Below are 22,536 nucleotides of genomic sequence, written 5' to 3'. Positions count from 1 at the left end.
GGAGATTTGGATGCTAATTCACAGTAATATTAAAATCCCTTTGGTGGCTCAGCCTCAGTTCAGTTTATAGCTAAAAATAACTACTATTCTATCGCTACCTAGTTTTCTGCGTCTACATAAGCAAGAAGTCACTTGGTGGCAATCTAAGGGTGCTTCAAGAAGAAATTCCTGAAAAATATTAAAAGCTACTTTTTAGTTAAACTTTTTTCCTGGAGAAATACTTCTGTACCTGAGCAGTTATAACTTATGTATCCAATTGACTTCACAGCAGCTAAGGTTCTGTGCCAATACAAGTAAAGGTAGCTAAATCTGACCCATAAAGCCTTGCCATGCAACATGTATATTTATTTTTGATGGTGGTAGCACTTCTTTGTTACCAAACCTGTATATTCTGCTAATACAAAAAATATGATACTATTAGTATTTTTATTTAACATTAAAAGCAGGTATTCGGAATTAGCCATAGACAGGTACCGAAGATAAAAGAAGGTAAAATGGCAATTCTGCTTCATTTCTGAGGTTGAGACTCCATAAAGATTCCTATCTACATCCTAATAGGAAATGGAAGATTATAATCCCTTAAATGTAATGGCACTTTCCCAGTTTTACATAGCGAAGACTTTACACCAACTGAAGCAAAAAGAAAAAAGGGGGAAAAAGTCACTGCAACTTAGCCTACTTATGAACAGCTGAGCTGATCCAGATGTTGGGGGGGGGAGGGGGAGAAGGAGTTCCATTTGTTTTGATTTTTTAGAGTTTTATGATACATTCGTGCCACGTGTGAAACTGGATAATTTTGCCTTTTACACATACCCTGCAAAGGCAAAAATAATTAAAATTGCCAAATGAAATTAAATTATGCATGTCATAGTTGAATCTACAAAATGGTCACAGTTTGACAAGCATTTGTCACATATAAAAGGCATTTTCAGTGACTGCGAGCAAAGATTAAAAAAAAATCATGCCAACCATGTAACACAATGGTAAATTCTGAAGCAACAGTGTGAAACTTGTCATGACATTTCTGCAAATGATTTTGGTTTCTCCATGAAAGCTCTGTGAGATTCTTGTGTTGTCAAAGTAAAATCCAAATTATATCCTCCATACAGCAGTCTTTGGCCAAGTTTTTCAAGTGATTACTGATTTGGTTGCCAACTTGACAGCTCTTAAAGGAGTCTGATTTTCATAGATGAGCTATATAGCATTTTCTAAAAGACAGGCTGCTTTAAAGTGTTTCAGACTGCATTGAGCACCTTATATTGACACCCAAAATCACTAGTCACTTTTGAAAATATTCACCTTTATATTCTGAAAGTATCTAATCTCCAGTTTTCTTCTTGTTCTATAGAGAAATCAAGACCAAAGTGCAGCAATAGTTGTTTCACATTCTAGTTAAAGCTGGTCAGAAAATGGGCTTTCATTGGACAGAAAATTTTGTTTTCATCAAAATTTTCCACAGAACATTTTGACATATTTTTCAGCTGAAAACCAAATTCTTTCCATTTGGAAATGCTGGCAGAGTGCCCCATGTGAGTTGTGGTTCACGTGCCTCATGCTCCCATTTTCCTATATAGGCCAGACTACCTGATTAAACTACAACTCCCATGATGCACCACAGTCTCCCCTCAGGATGAGAAGAGACTGTTCCATCATGGGGGTCTCTGGCCATGGTGCATCATAGGTAGACTTGGAAGGGTTTGATTTTTTTTATCAATAAAAGTTGGTAAATGTCCACTTCACCATACGTACACAAACCAACTAAAAAGTATTTCCATCTATGATAATCCAAACTTACCAATAGGCAAAATAAGAAAAATGCTGCTTGAAATCTTAGTTTGATTTAAAGCTATTTACTTTGTGTATTTTGACATGTGATGTTGACTATTTGTGATTTAACAGTTATAAAGCATTAGCTTTTTGAAATCCATGTCTGTTATCATTAAATAATATGACCCCTCCCCCCCCCCCCAGTAATTTCCCACAAATCTGAAAATTTAAACAGATAAAAATTGATGAAAACCCATAATTTTCTGTAACTGTGAAATTTAAGTGGATAAAAATAACAAAAATGGTTAAAATAAACATTGATATTATCCATCAAAATTATTAAAAAAAAAAAAAATCAAATTCTACCAACCCTAATCATAGGAGATGTGGCCAGGGTAGGGAGCCTAGCCCATAGAGGAGAACCAAACTACAGCTTCCATGAGGCACCATAGCACAACAACCAAATCCAAATATTTTTTGTTTCAGACATTTATTTTTTCAACAAAAAATGTAAAGTTTCCATGGAAAAGAGACTTTTTGCAAAACAAACCAACCAACCAAACTTCATTTTGTCAAAAACCCAATTTTCCATCTCAAAACAGTTTCAATGGATATCTTTTTTTGACCAGCCCTCATAATGTTTTACTTGTTTGAAATGACAATGCAACCATGTAAACAAACTTTTCTGTTTTCCATGGACTTAATGTTGTTCTATTTCTTGAAGGTTGGGTCCAAATCCTATACAAACTGACTCAGTATTATACCTGTCAGTCCCTAGACCCTCATCTACTATGTGCTCCTCCGCACCTGTTTTATACAGATTGTTTGTTTGTTTTATCATACGATTTGTGATGACATGAGAATAAAACATGCAGTTTTAGTATCTGTTCATTACATAAGTTTTAAGCTATTGTGGTTTTGTTAAATAGATTATACATGGTTTTTTATCTGTTGTTCTCTTTTTTCCTAAGACAAAAGCTGAGAAAAGATTCACAACTGAGTTCTACTATGATCGTGTGACCATGATAAAAGAGATTTACCATGAAAAACAAGAATATTTTTCGGTTTCCATGTCAGTAAAATACACACCTACTGAAAACAATCAGGCCACATCTATAAACAGCTCCTTTGGCTACCAGTTTTCAAGGAATGAAAGTCTAAATTATATCTTGCGGTACTCCAAAGAAAGGGTAAGCTCAATGGCATAAAACATTGTATGTAGTAATTTCATAGGACCTGAAATTAGCATACTGTTGGGCTATACAGGTATTAATCTTCCGAACTGTTCAGGATGCCTGTTGCCCTCCTCACATGATATAGAGGGGACTGGCAAAATGTTGGCAATGTAAAGATTAAAGTTTACTTCAGGAGTAGCCAAAATGTGGGTCAAATGCGCCTATTTCACCACCTTGGCCTTCAATATGGATTGATGTTGCCAGAAACCAAAGATATCAGCATGCAATGATCCATCTTTATCAGCGAACAGTTGTGATCTATTCCACTGTGTGCAAATTAGACACAGCCTTTAAGTAACAAATTGCAATGAAGACCCAGGCAGGCAAAGCTTGGGTGCTCTTGATGGAGCATGTGGGTTAATAACCCAAGGGTCAGATCTTCAGGACCAGCCATTTGTTGCACAGCACATCTCAGAGGGAAACAGGACCACAAAGGACCATTCTAAGTTGCACCAGTTGCCATGGCTCCTAAGAGTCATAGAATCATAGAATATCATAGTTGGAAGGGACCTCAGGAGGTCATCTAGTCCTTCTCAAAGTAGGACCAGTCCCCAATGTTTGCCCCAGATCCCTAAATGGCCCCCTCAAGGATTGAACTCACAACCCTGGGTTTAGCAGGCCAATGCTCAAACCACTGAGCTATCCCTCCCCCCGCAAAGTCCATTCCAGCAGTTGAGGATCACCAGAGTCCAAGAGCAATCCAGCAAGCCACCCTTTCCTTGGCCACACACTATGCCAAGGCCTGTGATGGGGGTGGGTGGCAGGTACATCAGCTTTATGCCACCAGAGCATTACGCAAGCCACCAAAGGCTTGATTGCCTTTATGCATTTTATTGCTCTGTCTATAGCACATGGCGTCTTACGCTTGCTTTAAGTCTGCTTTGCACTGCCAAAGTGCTACAAAGTGGAGTTAATGGGGCTGAGGATCTGATCACAAGATTTGGCCCTGTCTGAGGGTTTGTTTCTGCTTGAATTTCATATCAAGAAATAAATGTGAGACCCATTTTAATCTGGATCAAGTTTTAGCCTAAAATACCCTTTCTAACCAGTAAGTTACAAGAAGGTAATGGAAAACGCAGGGCTAGTACACATTTTGCAAAAGATTAGACCCACTATGAAAATAATACTAAAAGGTAAGGTGTACCTCAGTCAGGTTGTCTGTAGGGATTGAACCCAGGAGCTCAAGATCTAAAAGCATGAACAACGCCCCTAACTGACAGACAGTAGCAGACTCATAAACCTCTTTAGGTGGTCGAGGAAGGAGACAGGGGACAACAAGCCTCCCTGTGTTATGATGGGGGACAAGTGGATGAGACTGTCCTGTCACTTACGTGTAAATTCTTTTTATAAATTAACCTTTATTTGCTTTCTTCATCTTACCCAGGAATAAGTGAATAATGTAAAATAATGATACACCACTGAGAAAAAGCAGTAATAGGTCAATGGGGAAAGAGACCCTGACTTTTAAAAAGGGGTTGGCAATGGGATACAGATTGGAAAGCTGGGTGGTGACTGGAAAAGGAACAGTTGGTTAAGGATCTCTAAAGCTGTAAGGTATTTGGCTATTTAAGCATTGTTTTTGACAGTAAGTTCAGCTGTTAGTGGGCTACATTTCTTAGTATTTCACTGTAATCTATTAGTTGATGTGTTTGTGTACCACTGCCCTCCCTTGGATGAGGTCTGCAAATGTCTCAGGACTTACATTTGTCACTAATTGTTGGCTCATGGAGTATATTTAAGCCTTAACACTACTGAATGCTAATGACAAGAATCTTTTTATTCCATGAGCAGTGGAAGTTCTACTCCCAATATCACATGTTGGCAGTGAGATCTACATTCTAGTGCAACGGTGGAAGTAGCACCATAGTCAGTCATACAATTTGGTAAAGTGGAGCTTGACCAAGATTTCCAAAAATCGGAGCCTAAAATTCAGCACCCAACTTCATATTTGGATTCATAAATAAGTAGACAGCTTTTCAAAAGTGCTAAGCAACCAGCAAATTCCCATTGACAACTTCCTGGCAGCTAAATGTTTGAAAATGAAGCCTATTATTTAGTGGCATAGCGGTTAGTTTATATATGAGAATAGATTATCTAGTAGATAGGGCACTAGCCAGAGACCTGGATTCAATTCCCTTCCCTGCTACAGACTTCCTGCATCATTTAGCCTCTCTGTTTCTTGTTGTCCTCTGTAAAAGTCAGAGAACACTTCAATCTCTCCGGTCACTTGATTACAGACCGAGAAGTGGCAATTCTTCAACAAAAAGACTTCCAAAACAGACTCCAACAAGAGATTGCTGAATTGGAATTAATTTGCAAACTGGACACAATTAACTTAGGCTTGAGTAAAGACTGGGAGTGGATGTGTCATTACACAAAGTAAAACTATTTCCCCATGTTTATTTCCCCCCCACACACACACTGTTCCTAACACATTCTTGTCAACTGCTGGCAATGGGCCACCTTGATTATCACTACAAAAGGTTTTTTTCCTCTCCTGCTGGTAATAGCTCACCTTACCTGATCACTCTCATTACAGCGTGTATGGTAACACCCATTGTTTCATGTTCTCTGTGTATATAAAATCTCACCACTGTATTTTCTACTGCATGCATCCGATGAAGTGAGCTGTAGCTCATGAAAGCTTATGCTCAAATAAATTTGTTCGTCTCTAAGGTGGCACAAGTACTCCTGTTCTTTTTGCAGATACAGACTAACATGGCTGCTACTCTGAAACCTGTAAAATGAGGGTAATGGTATTGGCTTCAAAAACATTGAAGATTCTGAGATATTTAGGCTCTACTTTAATGAGGACAATATAAGTACCATAGTTAGATAGAAATGGGTCTTGGGAGCCTGATGCCTACATTTGAAAACATTCCCCATAAGTGGGAAGCCTAACTTTAGGCTCCTATTTTAGAAAGTCTTGTCCTTTTGTGTGGATTTGTTTCATTTAATGTTGACTTGAGGCTTTGGATTTATGCATTTGTTTGCACCATTAAGTGAGACTGTTTCATGTTTTATGCTCCTATCTTTAGGCATATGAAATATTCAATACCCCAACCTTAATCTGGGCTGCGATATGAGCTTTTCTGTTTGCATCAACATCAGCCATGTATGAGTCATAATGATGATTTGTATGTAGTATTACATCTAGTTAGAGTAGAGTGTGGCACTCATATGACTTACTGTTTTGCATAGTAGGAAATCTGCTGGGTTTGATTTCATTATGTGTGTTTTTGAAAATGGAGCTACACCCTTCATTCTGACAGTTTAAGAGTAGCAGGGCACTTCCAAAAAAGGAAGATCCTAATCCTTTTCCCATTGTAGGCAATGGCATATCTCCCATTGACTTCTGAGGGTGGAGGAATAGGGCCCATTATCTGGCAAACTGGCTTGAATTATTTTTGTATGTCACAAAATTAAGTCAGGGAAGTATTTTATAGAGAATCTGGTTTAAAAAAAAAAAAAAACCTACACACGTGATATCTGAAAACAGTAGAACACAACGAGTCTGATTTACTGAAATTGGGAAGTGGAGAGTTGTGCAAAAACGGAAAAAAACCCTAAAATTATCCAAACTTCTTGCTACTTCTTCAGATTAAGTTTTAGGTGAAGTTTTAGGGAACTTCTTATTCTGTCTAAACAAGTTTGTCCTGGTCCCAAAATGCTAGAGTATCCCATACAATATTTGAAAGTTCTGCATTGTCTTTTGAGTAAAACATGTCTGATTGTGCCTTTTGTACAGAAACAAACCTTTCTGCATGTCAAAGGAAAAATACAACTGGGAAGATTCCAAATGCGAAGTCAGCGTGTACAGCTAACAGATGCTTTCCTTGAAGATGTGAAGTATCTGCCCACTGAATATGACAAGGGGGAATATTTTAGATTTCTAGAAATGTATGGAACACATTATGCTGTCTCTGGGACTGTGGGAGGAAAATACGAACTTCTGTATGTGTTGGATAATTATGCCATGAAGTTAAAAGGTATGCATTTTATTGCTCTGCCTATAGCCAATAGATCAACAAATAGGCCCCGATCCTGCAATATGAGATGTGGAGACAGAACCTTGTGCAGAGCCTGATTGAAGTCAGTGAGACTCCATGCAGGTGCAAGGGAATGACCATGTTGTGTACCTCATTGTAGGATAGGAGCCTTGGTCATTCGTTTTCAGAATTAAAATCCTGAGCCAAACATTAATCTCAGTTACACCAAAGTCACTTTATTGGAATCAGTGGAGTCACTCAGGAATTCTACCAGTGTAAATAAGATCAGAATCTGGCTCATTCACTTTAAGGCCATCTTTTTATAACAATCTTAATGGAAGTCTGTCATCCGTGAAAACCTTTTATTTAAAAACTACAGTATTCAAATACTACTAGTGATTGGTGACCATGTGGTCTGGTTCATAGAGGATCCCAAATCCTAATGCTAGCTGAGCTACAAAATTCAATTTGTGATCATAGGTAACTTGTCATTTGATCTCTTTGTACATCTAAATTGGTAGTAAAATCGAGAACCTCACTGAATGCAGATGCTGTATTTGGCTGTGTTGGAACTTTTTTACAGCCTTTAATGTTAATATTGGAATTTTTCTCTGGTTGAGATAGGAAAGCAGTAACTTAATCCTTCCTCACATGCAGTGTTGGGAGGTATGGCTTTTGTGGTAGATTGAAGTGATCATTCTAAAATAAACAAAAAAAAAAATAATTCTCATGCGAATTCTGAAGCCAAACAAATAAATACATGCCTCTTATGGCATTAAAATTCCCTGTCAGCCCAGGCAATAAGCAAGGAGTTGGGACAGAGAAGTCCTTTATACATACTTATATTCTTATGTTCACCAGCTAGATACTATGGTGATAGGTGCTCTCTGAGGCACTGATCTTGAGGGAAAACTCCCATTGATTGCAGTGGTAGAACAAGATTAGACTTCAATTATTTACGATCAATAGATAGAAAAGAGTAGCTATAGGAGAGAAAGGGTAGAATAAGAGTGGTCGTGATGGGGTGGGAGGGCGGGCATGGAACAGATTAATAAAGTTACATTAACTTTATGATAGAAAGAGGGGAATATCCAGGAAACAGTTTGGGTAAGACCGGGTGATGGGGAAGGAAAAGATTGAGAGGATTCAGTGATACAACAGACATAAAAAAAGAAATGAGAAGCAACAGAGAGAGACACAATCCCCAGAGGAAAGAGGGGAAGAATCATCCCTCAAGGAAGGGCAGCCCTGGAGAACAGGAGAATGTTACTTTTTAAGGAGTTGCGAGTAGAGGGAGTGTTCCTAGAGTTTTCTTAATCACTGGGCAGCCCACCAATAGGTCGAAACTCCAGAGGCAAACTGCATTGAATTCATAACCTGGGAGAGGGGGTGAAAGACAGCGGAAGAATGAAGGCAACACGTTTTTTCAGCAGTCCTGAAACTTGGCTCCCAAGAAGTATAAAATCATATTCATTTTTTCTTATTTTCTTGTTTTTAAAACCAAATATGCATTTTCCCCTAATGATCTCCAAATTAATTGCATTTGCAGGAGTCAAGGAAGATGATGTAAAGAAATGTCTCGGTTATCATTTAGATGTCAGTCTAGTAAATAAAGAGTTGGATTTCCAAGGTGGTGTAAAAGGTGGTAAATGCAAAAGCATCATCAGGAAATCAAATTGTAAGTGTATCTTTAGTTTGTGTGATCAAAACTGCAAACTCTTTTGCTTAAAGAGAGAGGATGTTGATTTCTTCCCCTTCTTTTAAAACCAGTTAAATGTCTAAGCTAATACAGTGTTCATAAAAGGCTGAGGGAGAAGGATTTAATACCAAGCACAGGACAGGCAGGTGTTGCAGGCTTCCCTGCACTGCTCTGTTCATGCAACTCAATTTTTAGCTGTGCTACCCAGGCCAGTCTAACCTTTATCCTTTCCTAGTGCAGCTCAGGTGATACTATGGCACTCATTAAACAATGTGTACTACATCCATTTCTGTGACATCTGGTTTACCCACCTGTCCATCCGTGCCATGCTAACCCCTTAGAAGCCCTTTTTCTTTTCTTACATTTTTGGCATTTTGGTGTGATTGCAAAATTCATAAAATGAGATTTCTCTCAAATGATGGAGAATTAGCAAAGTTAAATGAGATTTCACCACAGTCTTATAGGATGGAATCTTTCTTCTAGTCACTTTGGGGAGACGTGAGCTGATTTGTGCTAGAATCTGTGGCCATTAAACTTCCAGTCATTCTCTCTCTCTCTGCAGACACTCACGATGATGATGAAGTTATTGATGACATCATTTCTTTGGTTGAGGGGGGGAAGATTGATTTTTCTGTGAAAATAAAAGAAATGCTACTGAGGAATGCCAAAGTGGTTGATGTAGAGGATTATATACAGTGGGCTAACTCACTGATTGATGCTCCAGTGGTGATCCAGCAGAAGGTAAGGAGAGTTTCTTCCAGGCCATGTTACAAATTCATATATCATAATTACCTGTGAAAGTTCCCTTTCTTATGGTGAGGAAAATATCAAGAATTACTTTGCTTATCATTAACTGTTAGTTAGTTTCTTCATCTTAGTGCATCTTAGTAGCTTTGGTCTTTCTTAATGGATTAATAGATTCCAAGGCCAGAAGGGACCGCTGTGTTCATCTAGTCAGATTTCCTGTATAACAGGCCATAGAACTGCCCTGAAATAATTCTTGTTTGAACTAGAATGTATCTTTTAGATAAACATGTTTGAGATAAGGTGACCGGAAATGAACAGAGCATTCCAGGCGATGGGTGCACTGTTGATTTATTTATATAAGAATGTTATAGTCAATATCATTTTCCAACCCATTCTTTGGATGAAGACTATGTCAGTGGGCTCTGTAATGTATTTTGGGTGCAACTATGGGGATCTGAATCTTGAGCTACCTGGTCTGCATGCCATTGCTGCAGGATTAAAATAACCCACATCCAATCGTTATACCAGATACATGGTGGAAACTATAAGTAAGGAGACTTCATGTTATCAGAAGAAAGGATTTGTTTAAAATAACTTTTTCTAAAGATTTGTATAAGGAAAGGATTTAGACATGATTATAGGGGAAATAATGTATGGGGTTTTTTCCTTTACAGCCATCTCCAATATACACTCTTGTTCCAGTAAACATGAAAGATGCACATATAAAGAAACAGAATTTGGAAAGAGCCATTGAGGAATACATTACAGAGTACAGTGTGTGCAAATGCAAACCCTGCAAAAATGGTGGTACCTTGTTGCTGGTGGATGGAGAGTGCATATGTCTATGCTCCAACTATTTTAAGGGAGATGCCTGCCAAATCCCCAAATCAAGAGTAGATGAAGGTTAGTAGATATTCATGCACTGTCAATGTTCTAAGCAGACATAAATTAACATGTTGTCAGCATGTATGTTGGAGCATACTTTGAAAATATGGTCTTTATCCAGACAGAATTAAACACTATCTGTAAGTTCTTATATCTAAGAACAGATTTACACACTCTGCTGACCTATTCAGCTGGGCATGAGGGATGGAAGTTAGTTTTTAGCCTGTAAAGTATTTCTGTTAAGTGGAGAAGAGATTCATCTCTCTATCCCCTGTCCACTACTGTGCCTTGTAAAGACATCCAAAAACTCTCTCAAACAAGAAAATTAACTGAGCAAGAATGTCGACTGGCAATGGCATGGAACCAAAGCAGAGAATCAGATTCAGGCAAGAGAGCCATTTCCATTTTCCTAGCTGGGTTTCCTCAGGTTTTCTGCAAAAGCCCAGTGCTTACAAATGTATGCCTCATGTTGCATGATCACATAATGCAGGCTTACAGCTAGATTGGTCCAGTATATTGTAGGTGCCAATAAGCAGGCAGCCTAACATTTCAAGTCCCATCTCTACGTCACAAAGTCTCTCTTGTGCTCCAGCCCTGCTACCAACTGTTCCCTGCTACCTATTAACACACAGGACAATGGCGGGGAAAGCAATCTTCTTTTGACATTCTACCTGGCCTGTAACACTCTCTGCCCTGTAGCGCTCATCCTTCACAATTTGCCCAAAGCCTTCGATAACTAAAAAACATTACTCAGTATTTGCTATAATGTAGTAAGTGTAAGGAACAATACAAACACTAAGGTAATCGTAGCTATTTATATAAAGCATAGTCTACATCATCTACACTGGGTTTTTAGCCGCTGGTGGAGCTGAACCAGTGCAACCCCCTAGTGTAGACACAATTTGCACTGATGGGGTACAATTTGCACCAGGACATTTTATCCAGTTATATGACATGGATGGTTAGCTACACCAGTGTAAATTGTGTCTACAACAGTGAATTAAACATTATCAGCTGGTGTAAATCCTCATAACTCCATGACTTCAATGGCGCTGCACCAGTTTACACCAGCTGAAGATCTGGCCCCCAGCGTATCGTATAGAATAGAATATCAGGGTTGGAAGGGACCGCAGGGGTCATCTAGTCCAACCCTCTGCTCAAAGCAGGGCCAATCCCCAACTAAATCATCCTAGCCAGGGCTTTGTCAAGCCTGACCTTAAAAACCTCTAGGGAAGGAGATTCCACCACCTGCCTAGATAACCCATTCTAGTGCTTCACCACCCTCCGAGTGAAAATGTTTTTCCTAATATCCAACCTGAACCTCCCCCACTGCAACTTGAGACCATTACTCCTTGTTCTGTCATCTGGTACCACTGAGAACAGTCTAGATCCATCCTCTTTGGAACCCCCCTTCAGGCAGTTGAAAGCAGCTATCAAATCCCCCCTCATTCTTCTCTTCTGCAGAATAAATAATCCCAGTTCCCAGCGTAGACAAGGCCTGAAGAAAAATGGCTATTTTTAATGCAGTTCTGCCATGAAAAGTGACTCTGTAGAAATGGCCCCTTCTTATGCAATAGATTTATTCCTTGTGTCAAAATGGGTGTCCAAAGTGAGGCTCTGCATTTGATTTTTAGACACTTACATATATGGCTGGATTTTCAAAACTGCTGAGCACCCAGTAGTGCCATTGGCCCTATGTGTTTTCAGCATCCAATCTGTTGGTTCTTTGTGATGAAAATTAGTTTTACTGCTTTGGGTTTCTAGAGCCACCATAGTTGAGAGTCTGGGCTGAATTCTGTTCCATCTTGTGCTCCTTCAAAATAGTTACTTCCTGAATAGTTGCACCAGTGCCACTACACCCAAGGCAGCAGGTTGCTGGACTAATGCTGATTTGGCCCAATACAGATAAAAAGATCACCGATGGGGGCTGGAGCTGCTGGACTGCTTGGTCCCACTGCGTGCAAGGAGAACGCACTCGAACTCGTCAGTGTAATAATCCTGCTCCAGGACCAGGGGGCAGGCCATGCCAAGGTGACAGCATCGAAAAAAGCCACTGTTCTCAGGCAAAATAATTGTACAAGTCTAAAAAAGGTGAGTAGCACCTCACTGTGATGGTAATGTATTGTTGCCCTTTGGCCCAAACAGTATTTGGTGCCTTACAGGTTTGTTTCCAGTAGAAGGAGAAATTGATGAGCTGTGTCAGGTATTCTTTGGTGCAATCCTGTTTGTTTACATCTGCTTTCTCCCTTTCAGCTGGCTTTCTCTGCTTTCTGCCTCTCTCACACAAATGGCTTGCTAAGCCAGCCATTAGCTGCTGTGTTTGCAATCAGTCCCAGGGAAATCTCTCAACCCACACAGTTTAACCTCTGGTCGGCCTTGCCATGTGGACCACTGACTTGGGTATTGAATTTCTATTGTTTCCAGCTATTACTGCATAAAGAGGCATTTAGTTGTTCCTTCCATTTTGCCTGAAGGGAAGGTGGTTTGCATCTGTATGGCTTTAACAAGGTCTGGGTGTCTCTAGATCAGACCTGCTTGGTGGCAGCCATTAACACCTTCCAACATAACAAGTGTATTTAAATGAAAAGGTTTTGCTGCATCATGACCTGTATCCCTCCCAAAGCAACCCCAATGGAAATATTCTGTGTGCATCATCCATATGAAATTAATAAACCCTGTTAAATATCTGATTTAGATCCATGTTCTGAGACTGTGTTTAAAAACTGACTTTCCATCTTGTGTCTGCAATTTTTGGATGCAAATAATTGTGTGCTCAGTTATGGTGCACCTGCAAATTGGGTAGCTGGGCATCTCGATGACCCATGTTGTGCTCACAAAATTGCAGGCACAAGAATGGGGATCTTGGCTAAGTCCAGGCTGAAAACTGAGCCCTGAAATTCCAGTCAGACTCTGCCTCCCAGTTTCTGTCTGTCTCTCTCTCTATGAGATGTAAACAATGGAGTTGAAAGTTCTTAACCCTGAATTCTATTATTTGGTGACAGGTTTCAGAGTAACAGCCATGTTAGTCTGTATTTGCAAAAAGAAAAGGAGTACTTGTGGCACCTTAGAGACTAACCAATTTATTTGAGCATAAGCTTTCGTGAGCTACAGCATCCGATGAAGTGAGCTGTAGCTCACGAAAGCTTATGCTCAAATAAATTGGTTAGTCTCTAAGGTGCCACAAGTACTCCTTTTCTTTATTTGGTGAGTTTAATAAGACTTCCTAGTATTACTTTAACAGCAGCTTTGAGTCTTTCACCTTGAAAATGATGAAAACTGTTTTTTTTATTTAATTTTGGGAGAAAAACCCTGCAAAAAACAGCAAATACGTAGGAAAGGCCTGTAAGGTTTTTCCGGTGCAAAGTGGCTTTAAGCCAATAGGGACCAGCCATTGGAGAAGTCCCCCAGCACATGGGGAACTCTCTGTTGGTAGAGGCAGCTGCACTGCTCCCTGTACCAGCTCGCCCTCTCACCCACAGTGTCAGGGGAAGGAGGGACACGTTGCTTTCAGGGCGCAGGCAAGACGGGGAACAGAACCGGCATGCTGGAATGCAGCTCAGCCATGTTGTCTTCTAAAAGTGTAACACCCGTAGGGCATTCATGCCCATGGTTTAAGTTAGAGCTTGTGTGGGGGCCACGCATCCCTCAACAAGGGAGCCACATATCTAGCACCTCCTCTCCATTCCAACTAACTGTGAAGTACTTAAAATCACAGGAACTGCTTTATTTTACTCCTGCAATTCACAACTGGCCCTGTTTATAACACAGTCCGGAAGGTAAATGTCATAATAATGTACACCGAGACTACATATCCAAGTATGGTTTCTCCTGTACTGCACAATCAAATCACCTTACCATACTAAAATACATTGAAGCCCTGGTTTTCAGAAGTGCTAAGCGCCCATAACTCCAGCTGACGTCAATCAGAGTTATAGGTGCTAAGCACTTCTGAAAAATCAGGCCTTCTTTGACTTGTTCAGCCTCCATTAGAACCATATTAGAGAGACACTGAAATCATGTTCCCAGTAAGCTGTGACATTCACTATTTAAAATAGGGCAAACTATCTAATTGACATGATAGCTACTCTCTATGTGAATTCCCTAATCTTTCTTTTGACAGGTGTTTCTTATGAAAGCAATACAGCCTTCAAAGACATGCATGAACGCTGCAATTATTCTACTGCTCAAGGTTCCTGTTGGCAGAAGAGAGATCAGCCCAATGGAATTGTATGCTTCATGAGTGCCTATAGCTTAAACAGTTGCTAATCAAAAACAAAATATGATAAAAATAAATGTTTAAGGAGATTAGCTGGTGTGATTGGTGTTCAATGTGCATTTTTATTTATTTATTTTTAGCACTAGGATACATGCTACCCAATGCCTCCAAGAAAAAATAATTTGTCATTATTGGAAAAAAAAAAAAAGGAGAAATATTAATGTAAATCATTTAAATCCTTTGTTTCTCTTGACTTATTGTTTCCTAGTTCCATGTTGCTCAGCTAGCAGGGGCATGATCTGCAAGTGGGTAGCCAGGGGCTGCAGGACTGGCAGTGTCCTGCCTGGAATTAGTGATGGTCAAATCTCAGAAGATTTGGATAGGCAATGACAGGTTCCCACTCCCTCTCCATGAGATGACAGATACCCAGCTTTAGCCACTCCCATAACCTCTTCCTCAGGCCCCCTTGCAACTTTCCAAACAACCTGACAGGCTCCCAACTTGGACCCTCCCCAACTTCCCAGCTTTACTGGCTTCCTAACTTTCTTCTCTCTGTTCTAGCTTTCTTCCTTGCTCTTCAAACACAGGTTCTGTCTCCAGCTAGCAGAGTGAGGCATAACATTGAAAAAAAAAATGCGTATGACAATCAAATCATTTTCTCATGGACCAAAATCTAACCTACCTTTCATCTGTTTGTTTGCCATTGGTTATAGCTGCAACACAAAAATTAATGGGCTTGATTCATATTTATACTATGGCTCCCTTTACACTGAGAAAGCAAATGAGAATATAGCGCGGCATATTTTTGCATACATCAGACATGAGGAAGTGCCCCTGATGATAACTCCCAGTACTTAATGTAGGAAAGAGGGTGGCCTAGTGGATGGACCACTGCATTGGGACTGGGTTCTATTCCTGACTCTGCAACTGGGTGATCTTGGGCATGTCACTTCACCTATCTTGCCTCAGTTTTCCCCTCTGTAAAATGGGGATAATTGTACTTGCCTCCATGGTAAAGCACTTTGAGATCTGCTGATGAAAAGCACTGTATAAAAACTAGGCAGTAGTAGTTGTAGATAGGAAGAGTAACATTTAAATGGCTTTGAGTTTGGGGGATGTTTTTGGGATCCTCACAATGACATGTCAGACTTTTTATATGATGAGCTGGGTGAAGAGTTACTGGTTTCGGTGGAATCCCATTATTGTGATATCCAATTTTTTAAAAAAACCTTCATCTAATTTAATTACTATCTCATCTCCTGCTCTTCACCACACATCCTGTTTCATCTTCCTGCTGAGAGTTAGATCCATATTCTTAGTCAATAAAATGTTTAGAAACTATTTGGATGTTTCCCCTAGTTTTTAAAGCTCTGAATATTCATGGAACTAACATTCTGGTTTATTATGAATTTTTTGCGGGGGCCAGGAGAGGTAACATTTGAGAACTGCTGTGTGGGAGAGCAAGTGAACATAGCACCCAGAGACGGACACTTGCCGGAGCTGCTATTTCTGCTGCTCATGACAGATGTTTCTAAATCTATATTTAAAGCTTTCACGCTCATTGTTAAACTCGGGGGGGAGGAATAGCACATATAGTAAAATTGGTTACTCTACGTGCATGCTGCTTAAAAAGCATGCCAGAGTGATTATTCTGCATAAAAAGGCCCTTGTTGATTTCACAAGAAATGTGAGCCAACCCAGCCTGCCTTACATCTGCCTCAGGCTCTGAATCATTGAAGGTTTTTACAGAAACGCTTTCAGGGAGGCATCACTGACAAAAGATAAGAACATCAGAAATAGCACCATCACTCCCCCTACTTCTGATTTTTGCCTGGTATTGCATCTTATCTAAGCAAATGGTTTGGCAGGGAGGTGTTAATTAAAGAGAGAATAGACTTTTGTAGCATGGGCCTATCTTAAGTACTTATAGGTTCGCATTGAAGGAGTACCTACACACCTCACACTATTGTAATTTAACGATCCTCACAACTCCCCGTGAAATAGGGAAGTACTATTATTCCCATTTTTTACAGAGGGGAACTGAGGCATAGAGAAACTAACTTGACCACATTCCACGTGTGCTAGAGCAGGAACATGTACTGAACCATCATGCCTTTCTGTTGCGATCTAGAGTGGAATTTTGAACAGCCAACATTCAGGGGTATTTGAATAGAGGTTTATTGCTCCACCTGTTAGAGTCAGGGTTCTGGATTCAAATTCTGAACACCCCTCAGTGTTAGACCCGGAAGGTGATGGATTAAGGAGGGTGTTACCAAAGCCTGGACATTTGAATGTTGCTGGAAAACAAGCATGAAAGGCTTTTAAAAAGAAAGGAGTCAAAATAGGATTTTGAACTCAACCAAGCACTAGTGAGAAAATGTTTATAGTCATTAACCTGTTTATCATCCTTTTGGAGAGTATATAATGAACATATGTTAATTCACTTTCACTTGTCCTTCTCAGTACTACATTGTATCCCAAGAAAATACATACAGCTATAAGCATTGTTAGGCCTCTGATAATATGCAAAATAAGGATTTTGCTGTTATGGTTTCCTGTGAAGGCTGGACAGACCACACAGACTTTCAAAAAAGGAAGTGCACTCTGAAGGACAGAACATTTTTGCCTCACAATATTGCAGTACATGCTCTTTACCAGACTTGCAGACACGGAGTTGCTGACACTATGGTAAGTACAGAACTTTCTATGCATTTACTTTTCATACACACGTGTATGATTTAGGACTAAAACTACAGTGGACATGACTATAAAAGTTGCTGTCGGCTCCCAGCAATTTTCATTTCAGTTCCCTGCAGTTGAACTTCCTGCTGTTTAGCAAATGATGACACTTTTACATTTCTTTACTGTCTCTTCCCAAGGCCTGCTGTACACTTAAAAATTGGAACAACCTGATCGTCACTCAGAGGTGTGGAAAAAATTTGTACCCTAAGTGCTGTAGTTAGGTGTAGATGCAGCTAGGTCAGTGGAAGAACAGCCTCTCAGAGAAGTGGATTAACTACATCAATGGAAAATCCCCTTCTGTTGAGGTAGGAAGCATCTACATTATAGCGTAATAGTGGTACACCTGTAATGTAGATATGGCCCAAGTGATCTGTACAGGAAAGGATGTATTTTACTGATTCTAGCATTTGAAATTAAGAAAGAGAAAACAATTGTTGCCTTCAAGAGTAAGCGGGGGGGGGGGGCGGGGAAATGTTGTGTATCTTAGGGAGTCCGATGCCAATGTGAGTGTATAGCAACAGCCACACATTGGAAATGGGAATGAGTCAAGCACTTTAATTAGACCTCCAGAAAGCCTTTCCAGTGTCCTAATCCAAAATGTAACTAATCCATTGTAGCTAAGAAACGTAAAGATTTTTATGTGGCTGTACAATAGACCTGCACATTTTAGTAATCTGTTAGATTTGTTTCCTTAAAAATAAGACTTCAATGGAATTCAAGGCTTCTGTATAATACTATAAAGTTTACATTTTTTAGCTATTTTATTAGGAAATCCTGATCAGTGATTGGAGGCAGGAGATGGTGGATAGGGGGTGAACAATATGAAGTCTGAATGAGAGTAGCATTTAGTATGGGCTACCTTTTCCTCTGGGGATGATGAAAATATACAGATAGTCACAGTACTCCTACAACATGGTATATGTATGCAAACAAAGCAATCTTTCAGGGTGATTTTGTAAGATAGATTCTTCATTTGAACACTTCCATGTCAGTGCAATTGTGTGAAAAGTGTAAACAGAGATTAACACAATCTGAAAGATTCTGATCTGGCTCCAGATTCTGAACACCCCAAAGTTCAGGTGGATTTGGTTCAGGTCATCATAAAGAGAAAGACAATGTGTAAATGTTCAGATCCAGATCCAGGTTTATTCTGCACTACCACACGCACACAGTTTGGAAGTTATGGATCTGGGCTTTTGGTTAAGCCCTTCTCCAATGATGAAATCTTTCATGAGTCTGAGAAATGGCTTCAAAGGCTTAGAGTAAAATTTGGGATATGTAAAAATGGCATTTCTTATTCATCACTAATTTACTTTGATTTTAATTACTACTATTCATGATAGTTACTATCTAATATCCAAAGACCAAATTCTGCTCTGTTACACCAGAGTAATTTGATTCAAACTCACTGAAGTAATTTACGCTATCTTTACACGTGTAACTGGGAAAAGAAATTGCCTCTAAATTTGTACAAGACTAGCATCCCATAATCAGAACACATGTCAATTTTCTATTTTATTGCAGAACTTCCATCCTTATCACTAGAGCTAGTCAATAAGGCCCCAAATTTGCATGTACTCCTCGCACTTGCAAACCTCTATATTTAAATATGTATGGTGGCACAGAGCTACTCTATTGGCACAATTCAAATGTCTGGTTGCTTATCCAAATGGCGTTGTTTCAGTGTAGCGAGTATGTATGCAAGTATGTGGAATACACCAGTTGTTCTGTGCTCCAATATAGTTTGAAAATAAAGAACAAATAACAGTGCCACTTTTTTCTTTAAAATTAAAAAAAAATTCTCCAAGTTGCTTAGTCTGAATCCAGATTTCACTGACCATTCAAAGTAATATAAAATAACTGTGGGCATTTTTATGCTAGATTTATCTTAAACTGACACTTTTATAATACTGTTTCAAAGATACTGTTTTCTTCTCTTCTGCTGAGCATCACAAGTGTCCCAGAAATCTTTCAACGGCAAATAAGCAATATTCTGCAAAGCTGCAGGAAGTGGAAATGAACTAAGGCATGAGACTGATAGATCCAAGAGTCCACTTTATAATCTAATGACCATGACCCAATACTGTCATTTGATGATGTTTCAGCATACACCAGTAGCCATGGTCTGGAAGCATGCAAAACTTTTTTTCTGGGGGCTTTCTCCTAAGTGACCCTGTCTAAAGTGTTTGAGGCTAAGGGATGCTATATCTGAGGTTTCACTTTACTGCCATAATGCGGCTGTAAGCTTATCCAACCTTAAACCAATGCCCAGTCTGATAGCACTGGATGAGAAAAATACTTGTTGCTTTTAATGGATATAACTGAACCCAAGTTACTACATGGCTGAAACTGACTAATGTAAGCATGAGAAATAGGTACCATTTTCTGATGATTTCAAATCCAGCTGTGTAATGCTGTTAGAAATAGTTCTTAGACCCCAGCCTTCCTGAAGTAGGATAATCCTAGTGATAAGAGTCTTAAACCGACTGCATGAAACAGGAGAACTTGAGAATCCAGGTGAATTGATCAGATAAACCCTTATCCAGAAGTTGACCAGATCAGGATGAATGATGAAATTGGTGACTCATTTGGATCTAGAATTTGTTGTTAATTTGTTGAAGACTGTACAGAAAAAGCAGGGGGAGGTGTGTGTATTGTGTTTTTCAATCTGTAGGTGGGGAAGGCTCTAGAGAGAAGCTCTACCGTGAAGCAGAGAGCTAGTGTAGCTTTAGGATTTATACTGTTCATTATTCCAATAAAGTCCCTTTTTCAGTCTTGAGACAAAATCAACTTTTTTCTCTAGTTCTTTGCTATTCTCACACAACAGGGTTCAAGATGAAAATACAATCTCAAATCCAGATTTTTAATACATTTCAATTTGGGGGCTATTTAGATTGTTTTATTAATATTATTATTAAATATTTATCTTATGGTAGTGCCTAGAGTTCCCAACCAAGTCAGGGTCCCACACTAGGCACTATATAAAAATAAAATATATAATAAATAAAAATATAGTAAATGATAATCCCTGCCTCAGAGACTTTACAATCTTAGACACCAATTCAGCAAGTTACTTAAGCACTTGGGACTTTAAGTATGGGACTACTCATCTATTAAAAGTTATGCACATATTTAGGGCCATGAACTGGGAGGTTGGTTGTTTTTTCCAAACCATCTTTTAACTAAGTAGGACAAAACCCTGAGCATCTTATTTTCAGAGACCAACTTCAGACTAGGAGCATGAAAAATATGAATTTCGTAAATATTTTGAAAAAATAGTGAACTCGTTAATTGACAGTGAAGGAATGGTAACAGCTTTGAAGTAGGGTTAGAAAGAAGACTGCTAGGTGTGTTTGAGCAGACTTTGGGACAAATCCTATCAAGCGAGTGAGCTTGCTGAAATAAATCCATTTGCAACACTCTTATCTACAGCACTTTTTAAAAGGGCACATAATGCTTCTGACAGGTACAGGATAGACAGTGTTGAACAATGAAGTAATCTGTTTCTCCAATGCAGTGCAAGCTATCCCATGTCACCCAGACAATATGACTAAAGCATGACCCATGGGGATGACTTTGAGGGTGAAGGAACATTTCTAATGGTAGAAGGGTAGTTCAGAGTTTGGGGCTGTTCATTTCTTGAGCTCTCCGCAAAGACTGCCTGAAAGACGGCCTACTGGGATATTTTATGCACCATTGTTTCAGCCTTCAATGCTTCTCCTCCACACAAGCATGCTGTCTCCCAAGTTTTTGAATGATTCTGCTTCGATTTTCTAATTCTAGCAAATTCCTTCTTGATCTGGTTGCTTAGAAAACTACCCCTACTGTGATTTTAAAAGTGCAAACACTGAAACAACAAACAATCTAAAAAGAGATGATGTGTCAAATTCAATTTCGTTGAAGAAATAAACTGATAACTACAAACACAAAGGTGCATGCAAAGAGTCTACATAGCAAACAAATTTAGTTTTCTTCTCCATTTTGCGAGAAGCAAGCTTGTTGATGTAATTATTTTACTACATGAGTTTTAGCCCACTAGGGTTAAAGTTGCTGAGAAACTAGATGATGTAAAAGATACTAAGTGGATGGTGGTTTCTTTGTTGCTATTGTCAGCATCCACTATGCTCTGTGGTGTCAGAGCAAGACAGGATTTGGCAATCTCTCATATATTGAATCAAGACACATTTGTGACTGTGAATCAACATAAATAATAGAGGATTATTCTCAGTATTGGCTGAAATCCACAAACTATATATATTCAGTGAGAAATGAGCCACACATGAGCTATCACTGACCCATTTAAAACATAGTTGCCTACTTACTCCAATAGGCTACCAAAAAATTGTACTTTTTATTTCCCCATCGATATGAACTATAAGATGCCTGCGTAACAGGTTTTGCACAACAGGTGTTGCATCTACATATTTTTTCCTAAACGTAATTTGTTTTGATGCTCAGAGTTTGAAAGACCTTCCATTGGGGGGGATCATTTTCCCACATGAAGGGTTACAGATTTAGTGATCCTTTTTAGTTGCACCTGCCAACAAGTGAGCATAACTGTTCTGTGCTCAGAAAATGCTTTATGTGCTCCATCATCTGCACTGCCTTCAAGATCATCTCTGGGCGCAACTGAAGATACTGAAGTTTACTCTCTGGAGTCTTTTATTATGGATGGGGACCTAATAGCTTCACTTCTCAACTTAGTCCCCCTTGTTTAAGGGAGAACAGATAAGATGTTTTTAGTGAAGGGTCTTGGACAGAGGAACTGATTTCACTCATCGGTTCACCTGTGCCTTAGTTTGTTGACCACCATGTCCATTTGTTCCCCCAGGCCTTTCTTTGGAAGCAGAGAAAGAAAGAGGTGATGGGAGAGGGTTGTGGGATAAAACATTATGGCAAATGCAGTTACTGTTCATACACGGACAGCATTTTTCTTTTTTAATTCTTCATTTCAATGAGCTGGTAGCACAACCATTCACTGGTCATTGTGTCACTGCAGGGGTGTGCACCACAACACATTCTGCTCTTTGCCCTGTTGAAGGGCAAAAGTGATATTCTAAGGTATAGGGCCTCAGATTGGTGTAAATCTCATTATATCTCTATGGAAGTCAATAGAGTTATGCCAATTTAAATTGGCTGAAGGTTTGGCCTATAGTCTCATTTCAGCACTCCACACACAAGCATTAAGCTCACATTTGGATTCACGGTGTATAGTTGGAACCTCAGCTGCAGGCACATGACCGTGTGAAATTGTGT

General features: G+C 39.4%; 2 protein-coding genes across 3 annotated transcripts in view; both read left to right on the top strand.

The window, feature by feature from the left end:
- C9 (complement C9) overlaps positions 1–14,639 on the top strand; it is a 31,056-nt gene extending 16,417 nt beyond the window's left edge. Inside the window, exons 6-12 of the mRNA XM_037902708.2 lie at positions 2,739–2,957; positions 6,751–6,991; positions 8,541–8,669; positions 9,253–9,431; positions 10,112–10,340; positions 12,228–12,413; positions 14,443–14,639. Of these exons, the coding sequence (XP_037758636.1) occupies positions 2,739–2,957; positions 6,751–6,991; positions 8,541–8,669; positions 9,253–9,431; positions 10,112–10,340; positions 12,228–12,394 (1,164 nt within the window). The 3' untranslated portion in view covers positions 12,395–12,413; positions 14,443–14,639. The remainder of the gene's footprint in view (positions 1–2,738; positions 2,958–6,750; positions 6,992–8,540; positions 8,670–9,252; positions 9,432–10,111; positions 10,341–12,227; positions 12,414–14,442) is intronic.
- A 2,458-nt stretch (positions 14,640–17,097) lies between these two features.
- FYB1 (FYN binding protein 1) overlaps positions 17,098–22,536 on the top strand; it is a 116,515-nt gene continuing 111,076 nt past the window's right edge. For both annotated transcript variants that reach the window (XM_027828068.3, XM_027828067.3), the window contains exon 1: positions 17,098–17,226. In XM_027828068.3, the coding sequence (XP_027683869.2) occupies positions 17,224–17,226 (3 nt within the window). In that variant the 5' untranslated portion in view covers positions 17,098–17,223. The remainder of the gene's footprint in view (positions 17,227–22,536) is intronic.

Source organism: Chelonia mydas, chromosome 5 (assembly GCF_015237465.2).
Source record: "Chelonia mydas isolate rCheMyd1 chromosome 5, rCheMyd1.pri.v2, whole genome shotgun sequence".
In the NCBI taxonomy this organism is placed as follows: domain Eukaryota; kingdom Metazoa; phylum Chordata; order Testudines; family Cheloniidae; genus Chelonia; species Chelonia mydas.
This window is presented reverse-complemented; position numbering and strand designations above follow the sequence as displayed.